The sequence below is a fragment of the Cucurbita pepo genome, chromosome 1, assembly GCF_057944985.1.
Source record: "Cucurbita pepo subsp. pepo isolate OVF chromosome 1, ASM5794498v1, whole genome shotgun sequence".
Classification (NCBI taxonomy): Eukaryota; Viridiplantae; Streptophyta; class Magnoliopsida; order Cucurbitales; family Cucurbitaceae; genus Cucurbita; species Cucurbita pepo.
In genome coordinates, this window is record NC_141798.1 from 20,317,504 (window position 1) to 20,333,274 (window position 15,771).

Sequence of the window (15,771 nt, forward strand, 5' to 3'; positions counted from 1 at the left end):
TTTTTTTTTTTTTTTTTGTGAAAAATCGATACAAATTTAACTCTGTATTTTTCAGTTTGATTTCTATATTTTTAGGTTTTTTTAAGTTTGAAATTTTGTATTTATTTTCTCATTTTTTAAAAATAATTCTTGTTTTTCTTAAATATATATATTTATTTATTTATTTAAATTATTAACAAAATTCAAAAAATAAAAACAAATTTTGACCAACTAAATAAGAAAACAAAATGTTATAAATTTAATTTTCAAGAATAAAAAATGAATACCGAATATAGTTGAATTGAATATTTTTGTAGTTTAGATTTGACATTTCTATATTAAATTTTATATAAATTTCAATTAATACGTCTAAATTTTATAATTGTAATATTTTTGGTGCCCCACTAAATATGATTAAATTACAGTGCCTCAATAATTTTTTTTTTAAATATTAGATTGTAATCTTCCATCCTCCCATATGAAAAGTTAATATTTAATAAAATATTAATTAAGTCCGACTTTTTTTTTTTGGTAAATTTTAGTAATAATGTGGATTTACCTCATTCCGTCCTAAATGAAATTTTGATATTTAAGAATATCACGTGCTCTGGAGAAATAGAATTGGAATTGAAAATGTTATCTTTATTAATGTTAACTAGCATACAAGCTACCAACTAATACTTACAAATAAAGGGAAAATATAAAATATTGACGGATTACGAATATATAAAATATATTTCATAACTAATTATTATAATATATTCTTCAAATATTATATCTTAATAAGGGGTGAAATTGGTAAATTTTCATCTCATTCCCGCGTTATAAAATCTCATTATATATTATATATATAATATGAAAAGTATTTATAGTGGGAATGACCACATATATTTATTAATGCTATCAATTTTATGATGTCTTCCACTAAAGATTGGATGATGCACAAATCAAATCCCTTTGGCCTAAAATTTCTATTTCTTTTTTTATTTTTACAATAATAAAAATAATAACTTTTTTCATCTCAATAAACTTTTTTTTTTTTCCACATTATCGAAATGCCACACGGTTTGATTTAGCTCGTTACACAAGCACTAACTATGGACTCGAGGATGTCGGGTGTCATGGTAAACTGCAATTGTGACACTGGGCCTTCAAAGAAATGGATTCAAAGATTCCATATCGATAAAAGGGAAGAACTAGACACCGAACGACGTGCCAACAAAGACGAACAAAATCAATTACAACAATTTTAAGAATTTGAGCCACAAGCCCAACAGCCCACTTTCTCCACAAGAGGGATGAAGTTGTTTGAATTTTATCACAACTCTAATCAGCTCGTAAGTTCGTTTGATAACACTTTTGTTTTTCGTTTAAGCCGAATTTTAAAAATTATATAGAAGAGAGAACACGAGTATAAACGTAAAGATTATAGAATCTTAATTTTCTTAAACAAAAGACTCGAAACAAAATCGTTATCAAACGGCCTATACAATTGGATAAAAGCGAATAACGAAGCCCTTAAACAGCTTCGAACGAACATTCTAATATGATACACCAAACTTTAAAACTCCTATGCACCAAAATCTATGAAAATTTTCTCTTAATATACGAAACACTTGCGGAAAAAATATTAAAATTTTGGAAAGGATTTTCACCTTGGACCAGACAGCTCCATGGCTTGAACCAACAACGATGAATCATCTGTGAGATCAGAGTATCTATCTGATGAAGAGAAGTCATGGGGTTTGCACTTTGAGGTATCAACTCTCTGAGAAGCTTCCCATCTGACAGCAAGCCCTTCTCCTTCAAGCATTCTGACAACTTCCGACATCTTTGGTCTGTGTCCCGGTAGATATTGTGTGCACAACAGAGCCACTTGAACCATCTCTTCTAGCTCAACTCTGTCGTAGTTTGCTTTCAGATCCTTGTCCACTAGCACTTCCAGCTTCTTCTCTAAGTGAATCTTCTTCACCTGTAATCATGAACTCCAAAATGTCATTCTTTTGCATCAAACTGAGAAAGAACGTGTACGATCCCACATTAGTTAGGGAGGAGAACAAAACACCGTTTATAAGGATGTGGAAACCTCTCTCTAGCAGACGCGTTTTAAAAACCTTGAGAGGAGCTCAAAAGGGAAAGTCCAAAGAGGACAAGATCTGCTAGCGGTGGATTTGGGCGGTTGCAAATGGTATCAAAGCCAGACACCGGGCGATGTGTCGCGAGGCTGAGCACCAAAGGGGGTGGACAAACGAGTGCCAGCGAGAACGCTAGGCCCCGAAGGGGGGTGGATTGTAAGATTCCACATTGGTTGGGGACGAGAATGAAACACCCTTTATAAGGGTGTGGAAACCTCTCCCTAGCAGACGGAGGGAAAACTCGAAAGGAAAGTCCAAATAGGACAATATCAGCTAGCGGTGGGCTTGGGCCGTTATAAAACATGAGAGATTTGTATTGTTTTTCTATGGTGGAGCTTACCCAATCAAGAATGCCTCCTTTCTGATTAGCTGCTTTGCCAAACTCAAGGGCTCTCTGCCCTGTGATCAGTTCAAGGAGAAGGATTCCGAATCCAAAAACGTCTGTTTTCTCCGATGACTGCCCGGTGGAGAGATACTCGGGAGCTATATGACCCACCGTGCCTCTCACAGCAGTTGTGACATGTGAATCTTGGTGGTCGAGAAGCTTTGCCAACCCGAAATCTCCAACGACAGCCTCGCAGTAGTCATCGAGCAAGATGTTTGCAGCCTTAACGTCTCTATGTATTATCTTTGGATCACATTGTTCATGAAGGTATAGCAATCCCCTTGCAGCTCCTATGGCTATTCTCTTCCTTGTTCCCCAGTCTAATACCAGTTTTCCTGTAAAACAAACCCGATTTTCTTACATCTTTGGATCACATTAGATATAACACACAGAATATGGTTCGGTATCAAAATTATCGATGTCGTTTTTGTCGATGCTCGTAAGAAGTTACCTTTGAGACGGGAGGCCACGCTTCCATTAGACATATAGGGGTAAACAAGAAGCCTTTCAGTAGGTGTGTTGCAGAAGCCGTATAGCTTGAGGAGATGACGGTGCACGGCGAGGCTGATCATCTCAACTTCAGTCTGAAACTGGATCTCGCCTCGACTTGCATTGCCATCTTTGAGCCTTTTAACAGCTACAACCGTTCCATCCGAAAGAATTCCTTTGTAAACATTCCCAAAGCCTCCCTTTCCTAGTATGTTCTTGCTGTTGAAGTTGTTTGTTGCTATCTGAAGTTCTCTAAATTGGAACCTTCTTAGATTTCCAAGCGAAATTTCCTCATGTTGTTGGTCTGCAGTGGCAGAGATGATGCACAGGACATATATAGATGCCGGGATTAGCACGAATTAACAGTAATAACGACAAGAAAAAGACGTTACAACGCTCCATGTGATTTACCTTTTACATCGAAGAACGTCGGTTGATTGTTTCGTCTTCTCCACCATATAAACAGTCCAAATACAAGAACAATGAGACATAAGCAAGCTAGGCTCAAGCCAAATGTAAGGGCCATTTTGTGACTCTTCAATCTCACAGAAGGTAAACCAGCTAAAGAAGCAAACAAGACATGGTTTAGGATAGAATCACCACAAGAATTCTTATGAATGGTTATGTGTTTTCATGAACCTTACTTTGTGTAGAGTTCAAATTCATGGACATGGGCATTAGAGTCGTCCCGTGACAACCGGCCTCGGTCCCGGTCGCACAGATCAGAGGATTTCCAACAATGCTGGAACATGAGAAAGATTAAGTGAGTGAACATTCACACAGAGGGAGAGAAGAGAGGAAAGAAAAGATTGACATATACTTGAATGTTTTGCTGGGAAATCTGGGGAGAGGGCCACTGATATTATTATATGATACATCACTGCATTACAAACAAATTTCAGAACAAAAGAACAGAATTCAGACCAAGTTTTCATGAGATTAATGAACAGAAACTCACAGAAATGCAAGGTGGGTCATGTTAGCTAAGGCCATTGGAATTGTCCCAGAAAGGCTGTTGTTGTTAAGCCTCCTGAAATCAATGGAAAACAAACTAAGAACATTTGGGGGGGAAGAAAAAGAAACAAAAAGACATGATAGGAAGATGGTTACAAGTACTGTAGGCTTCTCAAATGGGCTAAAGAAGAAGGAATGTCCCCAGTGAAGACATTGTTGGATAGATCAAGTGTTTGAAGCTTTGAGAGCCTCCCAAGCTCCGGGGGAATTGGGCCTGTGATATTGTTGTTCTGCAACAGCCTAAAAGCACAATGGAAACCAATTTTGTCACTCATTTTCAAGAGGGAGGAGAAGGAAATGTTTGGCTTACACAATTTGAAGGTTTGTCAAGTTCCCAATACTTGAAGAAAGAGTCCCAGACAGGTTCTGGCTTGGGGTCCCTCTGCATTATGAACATTACCCACCAAAAACTCAGTTCAAATTGTTAAAGAAGAAGGTGGAGAATAGAAGAGGGTGTTATTACAGGCCAATGACAAGGCTCTCAGGAGAGCAAGTAACCATAGTCCAGCTACATGGGTCAACAGAGTCCCCATCCCAATTCTCAAGCACACCATGGGGATCTTGAAGGGAAGCTTTTATACCCATCAGAGCTTGAACTGAAATGAATCAAATGAAACAATGAATCAATGTTCTAAATAGACAGACCCATAAGGATCCATTTTGTTCTGTTTTTTCCCACACTAACCTTCATAGTTTACACCTTTGGGAGATAGCAACCCATTTATTGCAGAAGCCCAAAGCAATAAAGAAGCCACAAGACAGGAAACAGTAGCCTCAGCTCTGCTCATACCCATTAAATGCTCATGAACCAAACCACCAGAAGGCACTGAAAATGGAGGCTGGTTGAAGAAGAAGAAGAAGAAGAAGGAAATAGGCAAAACCCTCAAAAGGGTTTGATTGTTTAATGAGGAAAGCTTCAAATCAGAGGCTATTTCGGTGGTTTTGATGCCAGAAATCTGCCATTAAACAGAAAATCATCAAATGTCAGAGCCAAAATGGAGGTGGAGGTGGAGGTGGAGGAGCAGTTTGCTTTTGGTGGCAGTAGGCAGTGGCACTAACAAAGGCATGCTTGTCTTTTGAGACCGGAAATTTTGAAGAAGAATATAAAACGAAGAACCATAAAAAGAATCAAACGAAACAAACCAAATCCACGTAAGTTTCAAGATTAAAATAAATAAAAGAGGAGAGAGAGGGGGAATTATTTTAGCTTTAATCATGTCTTATGCTTTTAGAAGAGTGCCATGTGAATTCCAAATTCCCTTCAACATATTATTCTCAATCTTACAAAACAAGTACAAACAAAACAATATAGAAACAGCTGATTCAAAACCATTCAAAACCTCCTTTTTTTTTTCAAAAACTCTAAGCTGTAAGACCAAATCTGAGTTCTTGATAGATCCTCCAACCCACTTTTTTCATTTTCTGAAGATGACCCACTAAAAATTACACGATTTTGATTCATGGGTCAGTGAGATCTTATGAAAATTCACCTAATATCATTAAAAAAAAAGTCTTTTTTTCTTTTTTTTCCTCTGTTTCTTATCATTCAACAGACTAATATGAGGAATTCTGGAAAGAAAGAAGTTAAGAGAATCAAAGCATTGAAACTCAGAAAGGGACAATGGAAAATGGGTTTTGTTTTGAGGAATCAAACATTCTTTGAGTTTGGCCATTGGGCAAAGTTCTAAAACAATCCATAATGGAGAATTTGAGAATCTCGAGGAAGCTAAGGAGAAAGAAACTGAAAGTGGCTGAGCTCGATTTTTATGATAATGGAGTTGCTCACCCACTATCCAAACAAATTTTTTTTTCGAATCGTATCACGAGACTGGAATGAAACATTCTTTATAAGCGTGACACTAGGTATCGGTATCGGAAGATGGATTATGAAACCTCACATCTAAAGAGGAAAAGAAACGTTCTTGTAAAAGTGTAGAAACTCTCTTTAACAAACTTGTTTTAAAATCGTAAAGCTAACGGCTAAATTAGCGGGAATGGTTTTAAAAGGATGGAGGGGGGAAGAACTAGGCTTTGTATAAGAGGAAGCATAGTTAAGCAGACAGTCATTCCACCAAAACTGATGAAAAAAGGAAGTGCTTTTGGAAAAGCAAAAGCTGACATTTTTATTTTATTTTTTAATTTATTTATTGGTTTTTGATTTCTCTCTCTAAATAATTTGTTGTTGGTGATAGATGTGATATTATCCCCCTTCGCAGTGGCCTGCGCGTGCAAACACCTCCTCAATTATAGCTCAACAGTGGTGGTAGTCATTCCACCACCATCATCTTTCCACTTTTTAACCCTTTATTCCTTTAATATGCTCCTACATGGTTGAACCGACACGATCCCGTCTTGCTTCGTGATATCTCGATTCATAAAGTTTAATTGTATAAAGCCTCGTCTTTTCATTTCAATTCTCTTGTTCTTATTTTTCGTTTACTTACAAATTTAGTGTAACAGTCCAATCTCATTGTTAACAAATATTGTATCTACTCAGAAGAGATTTTCCCACGAGAAATGTTTGATTTTCCCTTCTGGGATCTCAAAATTAATTTTGAAAGTTTTTTTAAAATGTCGATATTTTTCTTTTTTATAGGTTTATTAAATAAATAAAAAAGTAGATATTATAAAAAAGAATTAAAGAAATTTACTTGTGTTTGTAAAATAAAATAATATAATATTTAGAGTTGGGTTATTTATTTAATACTTGAATTTTGGAAACTACATCCACTTAATTATTAAAATTTAAAATTATGAGTGTAATTATATATTTAAATTTTTAAAATATTTTATTGGAATATTAAAAAAAATAATATAAGAAAAACACAGACATAAGGAATATTTCTCTAATATATATTTTTCAATTATTTTATCATGTTTGAAACATTCCCCTTTCCTCCTCTTTTATTTCAGACAATTCCCCATTTTCCATTACACTTCAATTACTTAAATAACCCTCAATATAATTTTCTAAAAAAAAAAATCATATTTTTTATTCTATATAAATTTATAAAAAAATTAATTAATTAATCACGTCACGGATTAAAAATAAGAATTAATCTTACTCTTTTCCTCACGACAGTATAACATAAATAGTAAATTAAAAATTTTAAACTCGTAATGATTCGATCGGAAAACAACCGTATATAAAACTTATCTAAAACTCAAATTACTTAAACTCGGATGATTAACGACTTAAATAAGTTAAAATACATTGAAATTAGACGCCATAATTTAGGGAAAGAGGACCACAATCATTAATTAAATAAATAAATAAATAAATAAATAAAGTAGAATGGACCAAGCATAAGAAAAGACCATAAAACTTTAATAAAAGAATGACAAAAGTGAAAAAAGAGATTAAATTCCCAAAAATTCCAAGAACAGCTATACTCCTTTATTGTCTTATTCATTTCACCATTATAATTTTAAATATATTCCGTAACCCTACAAAATGTATCATAATAAACCCTTCAATTTGATTTTTACCTAACATTTTTTAGGTGGGTCCCGCTCGCTTATGAACGTTTGGTGACACGTTACTAAGATAAATTTGATTTGAGTAGTATCTTCATCGTCGATCGAGTTGTGTAATGGTCTACTAAAATTTGTATGTATCCTTTGTCAACAACATATTAAGTACTCCTTTTTTGTAAGGTTCTTTTCACAAAAGTTGTTCTCTTTTTGTTGTCGGAATTGTTTTAAATGTCTTTAAATGCTTTGTGAAATGTTGTCGTGTCGATGTAGAAATCGAGGTGTTTGGTCCATTACAAGTGATAACAACTAGTTAAATTTACAACGACATTCTGACTACAATTGGTAAATTTCATTCAGTATAGGGATCGGGATGCTTGATTTGTGACTAATAGTATACTAATATCAACTGGTCTATTGAAATTTTGATGAAATTAATCTATCTGGTTAAGATATCATATCCTCGGTTAAATGGTTAGAGATTTGAATTTTCATTTCCACACGTTGAACTAAGAAAAAAATAAATTTTTTCATTGAACTTTAGAATTAACACGACAAAGATGTCCTATTTATCAAAAGTATACGTCTGTCTTATAGTACATAATAAACACGTTCAAAAGGGGCTTTAAGAACAAGGGGCAACTTTCTTAACAACAAAAAATAATAATAATAATAAATAAATAAATAATGAATGGGAAATAATTACAATATTGAAGAATTTGAAGAGAGAATTTGAGTGGGTGGGAAGAGACATTTCTTGTTTCAAAATCTATAAGCCATAAGGTATACTAAATAAGTAGACAATGCTATTGCCTCTATATTTCAAAGTTGAAATGATGCAATGTGGTCTTACAAATCCAAATGTTTTGAGAGTTTGACCCATTTTTGTTCTCTCTTTTTTCTCTAGTGGGATTTGGTAGGAAGCTTCTTTAGTATGCATATGGATGAATTTCAATTGGGTAATTGAAGATGTTGGGATTGTGGGTGTTTTCAAGGATTAAAAAGATTGTGTTGTGTTATTGGTCGATATTTCTCAAATTTGAATTCGGTTTCTATCTAGTTTTAGCCTCACAATTTTAAAACGTGTTTGATAGAAAGAAGTTTCTACACCTTTATAATGAATGTTTTGTTTCTCATCTCCAACTGATATAGGATTTCACAATTCACTCCCTTTGAGAGTCAGTATCATTCGCTAACACATCGCCCGGTGTCTAACTTTGATATCATTTGTAACAATGCAAGTCCATCACTAACTGACAGTGTTTGCTTTAGCCTGTTACGTATGTTAGGGAGAGATTTCCACACCCTTATAAGGAATGATTTGTTTCCCTCTCCAACCGATGTGCAATCTCACAATTAAGGACCATTAGAAATGAACGACATATTTCAATAACTAATTAAAAACAAAACTTAAACTCGACAGACCAAACATGTTAGTTTTGAAACTTTAAGAACAAAAAAGAAAAGAATACAAATCACAATGACCAAAAGTGCTCGTTTTCAATACTCTGACTAGATAAAAACTAAGTTCAAATTTAGTTGACGGGAAAGTATAATATACTCCTTTACAAGGCACCAAAGATCCCAAGATGAAAAAAGGGTTCAAAATCCATAGTTAGGTCACCACCATTTCAAAGCAAAAGAGCATGTGTTTCCAAGTCATTGACAAGAAAGTGAAAGAGATAATGAAAGACAGTATAGAGTAGACAAGGATGGTTTAGGGTAAAAAGTTGTATGAGGGAACATGGTGTCCCATGTTTTTTCTCTCTTTTCTCTAAAGGGGAATCACTTCATTTTATTTGAATTTCCATCCCCTTTTTCACACCTTAATTTGGTCCATTCATCTTTTATTTATTTCTTTATTTTTACAGTTTAATCAATCAATACACCCTTCTGTTGGGGGTAATTTGCCTCCCAAAAACATTACATCTTTCAAACATATAAAAAACCACTTGAATTTTAGGATATGGTTTTGATTTTGAAATTCTCTTTTGTGTTACTATCATTGTTCTTCTCTTTTGGATCTTTTTTATAATCATTATAAGGGTAGATATTATCTTTGATTTAGACCAAAGTGGATTAATAGAATTGGATTACTTTAAATTACAAGTTTAAAGCTTTCAATTTGTACTCAACAATATAAAATCACAGCAGATCTTCATTCCTTCACTAATCAGATTTCTAATCCAATATTAAGCAAAAAAATAATGAACTGATCCAAAGCTGAAACTGAGATGAGTTCTTAGATAATAGTGGGGGAAACTAACCTTTTTCTTTTTGTTGAAACAGCAAGATAACAATCCTCCCAATGGGAATTTGAAGGTCTGAAATGGCTAAGGATTTAGCAAAGTTGGTCCCCCCAAGCGCACCTCCATCGCTGGTTTCTGCAATAAATGTTGTGAGAAAGGGATAAACAGCAAGTGGGGGGAGCAATAGCTACTAATCATAGAAAAATGATGACAATTTTGTCACACTGTCTGTAAGAACCTAAGTTGTCTTTTGTTTGCTGCCTACATTCTAATGAACACTACAAGGATTGAAGTTGACAATCAAAAGGCTCCAACACCAATGAAGACTATTTCTTTGTTCTACATTTACTCTCTCTATTTTCTTTCGTATAATCTCCAATCCGGTAACGAACACAGCAAAATGATACAACCCCCCTTGTCTCGTTTAGTCTCATTCATATCGTTTTGCTCATGGACATGTCATAATCAACCTGTTTGGCAAAATGTGTCTTGGCTTGCCAAAAGAATTGCTATTCAATACAATATGGGGAGGAAAAGCCAAGTATCAGACATCAAAACTATGAATTCTAACCTAAAAAATGATATAGGACTAATCTAGCATCTTTTTCATCCTTTTAATTTGATTCCGAGCTTCCCCTCAAGATTTCACCCTTACATGGAATGCTTCGGTCTTCTCTCCAATCGATGTGGGATCTCACAATCCACCCCCCTTGGGGGCCAGCGTCCTTGCAAGCACACCACTCGGTGTCTGGCTCTAATATCATTTTTAGCAATCCAAGCCCACCGCTAGCAGATATTGTCATCTTTAAACTTTCTCTTTCGAGTTTCCTCTCAAAGTTTTAAAGCGTGTCTACTAGGGAGAGGCTTCCACCCCTTATAAGGAATGTTTCAATACAATGATGCATCAATATGAGAGATCACAGGAAACATGATGCATCAATACAATTGGAAAAAAACTAGTTAGCAACATACATTTATTAAGTCAATCCACACATAATTTAGTGGATAAAGTGCATCTCACCGTTCCAAACGTAACGTTGATGGTTGGATCTCTTACCCTCACAATTATTGTACTAAAAAATAGACAACTATTACAAGTTATATTTAATGCCACATGCTACAAGTAAACCTACATGAAAATATAACCAAAACAAAGTTCTGAGAATTTTTAAATTTGAAATGAGTTTTGAACGTTTGAAATCATTAAACACAGGAAAGTATAAGTAAACCAACATGAAAATATAACTAAGACAAAGATCCGTGCATTTTCAAATTTGAAATGAGTTTTGAACTTTTTAAGCCATTAAATAAACTCTGGAAAGTAACATGTGTGGCTTAAAGAAAGCTAGACTGTCAAGGGCTTTATCAAAAGTGACTGCTAATGAGACTAGGTAGTTTTACGTTTGCTAAACATACTGATGGGACATTTGATGTTCCATGCTTGCTATGCGTTATAATGTATTATAATCAACATTTTCTTTATCACCTTTGCTGCAATGACAAGCTAGAATCTCATGCTTTGCTTTAAACCAAAGATAGATATCTGTATCACTTTTCAAGTGTATTAGAAAGAAAAAAAAACTCAAGGCAATGTAAACATAATTAATATTGGTACCATGAATATAAGGTCCACCAAAATTCCACATCAATTAGAAGGAAAGAACATCATTATGGAGAATTGATAAGCTCTAACACGATTAAGTAAATTATGAGTCAGGTAGGCGATTAACATCATTATGTAGTGCTAGCTAACAAATGTTTTGAATGTTAACCAAATCAGTTGTCTCCCTTAAAATACTAAGAATGAAAAACTTTCAGACAAGTTCATTATGGGTTAGAACACATGCCACATTTTTTTCACTCGTTTAACACAATGAGAACCTTCAACACATGGAGGAAGAACTTTTATGCATAAAAAATGACTACAATAAAGTACACAAGGCAGAATGCTTGCAGACGTGCGCAACAAAGTCCAAGATTAGCAGAGTTGAGAGCTTTACCGTACAATAATACCGTTATACAGCAGCACCTACAGAATTTTACCTGATATTCTTGTCACCCAAGAAGTGTTGAGAGAAACATATTGGAGATGGCGGCCTGAATTTTCAGCTTTTCTGGAAGTTTCCTATATTCTACATAAAACTTGAAATAGGAACATGTACAAGAGATCAAGAATCAATCACTTCATTGATGTTTTTCACGAGGTAAATTTCGAATAAATCATCTCTGCATTTTTCCTGTATCACACTTAAAAAGTTATCCTCTCTCCGCCTTCCCTGTGTCACACTTAAAAAGTATGAAGAGATGATGAAAAAAAACACTAGAACAAAGTTATAAAAGATTAATCTGAGAAGTTTAATAAGCTGATTTTGTCTAACAAATTAGTTCATACTTAATTTTGACTGTTTAGACCCATTTGATAACCATTTGAGTTTTTGTTTTTGAAAACTTCTATCTTTTTTAAGAAAAGATTTGAATTCTTAGTCAAATTCTAAACAAGATTGTGAAAACTAAATTTTAATTTTTAAAACTTGGCTTAGCTTTTTAAAACATGTGTGAAAAGTACATAACAAAACAAGTTAATCATGGGTGAAAGTAGTATTTATAGGCTTGATTTTCAAAAAACCAAATGGTTATCAAATGGGACTAGTATTATTATCATTATAGACTAAATTAACACATACTTTTAGAGGAGGGTACAAATTAGAGACCCTACATTACATAAATAAGATAGGAAGTTGTTTCCTAGATCACAGGAAACTTGTTACCTTGATTTTTATTCTCTATAAAAGAAATTAATCTAAACATGCTTCCGTTAGGTCAATAAATTTTGAGGAACAGATATATTTGAAACAAAACCTTTAAATTGATTAAACTCCACATGAAACCCCATAAACTACATTGTAGAGAAATTATATGCAAGCCTAAGAAGCCAGATTTGGGGGAGGAGGAGCAGCTTCTACATGCTTCATAGAATTAAAAAGCTCCAGAACATCAGCATGGTTACGAATGTAACCTGGACATTTTGAAAGGAAGTCTTGAGCATCTCCGTGCCTTCCAGCTTGGAAAAATGCTTCAAACAAATGGAGGAACACTGTCGTAGAAGGAAAACTCTTCGATGTCATGGCCTTCAGGAAGCCGATGGCATCATCAGCTGTTCCAGACTTTGATACATACAAAATAAATGGGTCAATAAATGGTGGGAATTCATGATTTCTCATCATCCCCAACAATTTCAAAGCTTCTCTGAATTCCCCTCGAACCAATAGCTTGTTTATCAATGCTTTATATGTAGAATGCCATGGTTTTAGCTGCTTTTCATCAACGAGATCACAGAAAAGACGGCTAGCATCAGTTTCGCGTTTCTTTTGACAGTAAGCATTGACCACTAAATCCAAAGTATATCCAGCACAACAGTCCACACCTTTTTCAACCATTTTGTGGATGCAATCAGAAGCCTTAGCAAGATCTCCAGCAACACAATAACCTTCAATCAGAGCTGCCCAGGTCTTGTTGTCTGAATTACAGCCAGAAGCTTCTAAGCTATTCACGAAATCATTTGCTTCATCACTTTTTCCAGTGCTACTAAGTTGGTATGCTACCTTTCTCTTCAAACCACCACTAAATACGTATCCATACTCCTTCATTGCATTTAAAACCTCGTTGTACTCTCCAATCCTACCAACAGTAGACAGAGACTTGAGAACTGCAAAAACCATTGAATCCGTCAATGCATTGCCTGTCTCTGTAAATATCTTCAATGCCCTTGAGAACAGACTAAGATCTAAGTGCTTACTAACTGCTATTTTCTTTAACAGAAAAGTAAGACAATCAACCGAAGGCTTATTGCCTCCTGCCATTGCAAACACATACAAGTTTACAGCTTCCTCAATCATTCTTCTTTTACAAAATCGTCTCAACACCTCAGAAAATGTCTCCACCTCGATTTCGTAACCGTGGCTCCTCATTTCATCAACTACTTTCCAAAATCTATCAATACTGTCTTCCCTACCTAACACCCTTGCCATGGCATTATAAGTCTGTTCATCATGCTTAAACATCCCATTCTCACCAATCCATCGGAAAAATATAAATGCTTTTGCTGGTTCTGTACAAAGATTCTCCAATATCATCTTAACCATATCACTTGAAAATGAAATGTTCATATCACGCAATTGCTGCTCAACATCATCTCCCCACACATTCTTCCTAACAAGTTTGCAAACGATTGAACCAATCTTCTCGGGAGACTTGTCAATAGATCCTGATGCAAAGACGTCTCTCAACTTCTCAGCTTCACTCTCCAATCCATCCTTCTCAAACTTCTCCAATACCTTATCCTGTACACTTTTAGATATCCCATAACCCTTTTTCTTCATATCACAGTTCAAATCCCAAAACTCCTCAACACGGCCATTAACTCCTAGGATTCCAAGCATCAAGTTATACGACTTGGAGCTAAGTTTCTCGCCATAATCCCCCGAAACCCAACCGAAAAACCTGATAGCCTCATCAGGGTTCGACTCAAGCTTCCCCAACACCTCCAACACCAAATCATGACTAATAACAATACCACTCGACTCTAAGCCTTTCCTAATTTCATCCACATCCCGACATTTAGAGAAAATATCAAACAAAACAGCGTGAGCAGAGTCCTTCTGTCCAATCTCCGATTCGTACGAGAGCATTCGAGGCGTTCTGTATCTAAAATTAACGATACTCGTGTCGTGAACAGGATACTTATGAAGCAGTGAAGAAAAATAGCGAAGTGATTGCAGATTCGGATTGGAAAGAACCTGAAAATGCGAGGAGTTAGATGAAAGGAGCAGCTGACACCGAAAATGAGCTCGCAAACGAAGCAGACGCCATGAATATCTCATATTGCAGCTTTAGGGCACAGAATCGGGAGGTCGGCAATGCCAAATAGCGATGCAGAGAATTGGAGGGATAGAACAACGATAAACAGGTCCACTTAAAAAAAAAATACTAATATTAAATAAATAAATAAATAAAAAGGTTCACTTATCACAAAATTTTAATTTATTGAAAAAAAAACCTTAAAAATTGTTAAAATTTTCTTAAGAAATATTAAATAAGAAATAGAATTGAGATGAATCGTGTGCATAACCTTTTAATAAGATACAAGCTAGCCATTAACACGTTAGGATAAAGAAAATATAAACTAATTAAATATTAAAAATAAAATAAAATATCCTATAAATCAAATCATAAATAAATATTATTAAAATATAATATCTAAGACATATTTCATAAATAATATATATTTTAAATATTATATTAAATGGGTCTAATTATTTTAAATTAGAATTGTGATAAAATAGGTTTGAATCGTTCAAAACTCTGATCCTTAAAATAGGAACTAAACTCGCTTAAAATTCTCGAGTGTGGTTTCAAATCAGAACATATGAATCAATCCGAAACACCCCTTATAAGAACACATAAACACTGGACGTTTCATTCAAACATAAACGATTCACCCTTCTCTCGTTTCACCATTTCAAAACAGGGAAGTAACTACACATGGCGGATAGCTCGCAACAGATGAGCTTTCAGGCTGGAGAGGCGAAGGGCCAAGCTAAGGAGAAGACAAGCAATTTGATTGAGAAAGCTAGCAATGCAGCTCAATCAGCGAAAGAGACCGTGCAAGAGGCAGGCCAACAGATGGTGGCTAAGGCTCAAGGAGCCGCCGAGGCTGTGAAGGATGCCACCGGATTGAACAAATGAACCCATTTATTTTTCTTTTTTGTTATTATTGGAGAGAGCTCTATATAATAATGTAATGGCTCGTTCCATTAATTAATTTTATATTAATAAGATAAATAAGCGAGAGATTTTAATTTAATTCAATTTGGCATTTTTGAAAAGCAAATATTGTTTGGGTCCTGAAAATGTTAAAATAATGAGAATGGAAATATTCTCATTATTTTAATAGGTAATTAATTGTAATTTCCTTCAAATGTTGAGGGCATAATTGTCATCATAAGTACCGGCCAAATATTCCAACATTAATCCATTTAACATATAA

The 15,771-nt window shown here is 34.7% G+C and overlaps 2 protein-coding genes and 1 pseudogene across 4 annotated transcripts; 1 reads left to right on the forward strand and 2 right to left on the reverse strand.

Moving 5' to 3' along the window:
* Positions 1-1,393: 1,393 nt before the first annotated feature.
* LOC111804953 (protein CLAVATA3 INSENSITIVE RECEPTOR KINASE 5) lies at positions 1,394-5,314 on the reverse strand. Of its 2 annotated transcripts, XM_023689797.2 has the most exons (11): positions 4,688-5,297; positions 4,466-4,598; positions 4,313-4,384; positions 4,099-4,242; positions 3,947-4,018; positions 3,809-3,868; positions 3,633-3,730; positions 3,400-3,549; positions 2,951-3,292; positions 2,455-2,834; positions 1,394-1,951 (listed from the first exon to the last, which is right to left on the reverse strand). In XM_023689797.2, the coding sequence occupies exons 1-11, from the start codon at positions 4,794-4,796 to the stop codon at positions 1,631-1,633; spliced, it is 1,881 nt and encodes a 626-aa protein (XP_023545565.1). In that variant the 5' UTR covers positions 4,797-5,297; the 3' UTR covers positions 1,394-1,630. The 2 variants fall into 2 exon arrangements, with proteins under 2 accessions (XP_023545565.1, XP_086978941.1); XM_087122815.1 differs by lacking the exon at positions 3,809-3,868 and having other exon boundaries at positions 4,688-5,314.
* A 7,257-nt stretch (positions 5,315-12,571) lies between these two features.
* On the reverse strand, positions 12,572-14,694 carry LOC111776810 (pentatricopeptide repeat-containing protein At3g02490, mitochondrial). Of its 2 annotated transcripts, XM_087122809.1 has the most exons (2): positions 14,522-14,675; positions 12,572-14,429 (listed from the first exon to the last, which is right to left on the reverse strand). In XM_087122809.1, the coding sequence occupies exon 2, from the start codon at positions 14,411-14,413 to the stop codon at positions 12,650-12,652; it is 1,764 nt and encodes a 587-aa protein (XP_086978935.1). In that variant the 5' UTR covers positions 14,414-14,429; positions 14,522-14,675; the 3' UTR covers positions 12,572-12,649. The 2 variants fall into 2 exon arrangements, with proteins under 2 accessions (XP_086978935.1, XP_023511958.1); XM_023656190.2 differs by having other exon boundaries at positions 12,572-14,694.
* A 488-nt stretch (positions 14,695-15,182) lies between these two features.
* On the forward strand, positions 15,183-15,588 carry LOC111780445 (stress-induced protein KIN2 pseudogene; annotated as a pseudogene).
* Positions 15,589-15,771: the final 183 nt, after the last annotated feature.

What these genes read in the sequence shown, in the direction of transcription:
- LOC111776810 (XM_023656190.2), bottom strand. Translation starts at nt 14,605, where the DNA reads ATGAGATATTCATGGCGTCTGCTTCGTTTGCGAGCTCATTTTCGGTGT.
- LOC111804953 (XM_023689797.2), bottom strand. Translation starts at nt 4,796, where the DNA reads ATGGGTATGAGCAGAGCTGAGGCTACTGTTTCCTGTCTTGTGGCTTCT. An exon ending in TTTCCCAGCAAAACATTCAA is followed by an intron (nt 3,731 to 3,808) that starts GTATATGTCAAT and finishes CTCATGTTCCAG; the next exon opens with CATTGTTGGAAATCCTCTGA. An exon ending in GACGTTCTTCGATGTAAAAG is followed by an intron (nt 3,293 to 3,399) that starts GTAAATCACATG and finishes CTGCCACTGCAG; the next exon opens with ACCAACAACATGAGGAAATT.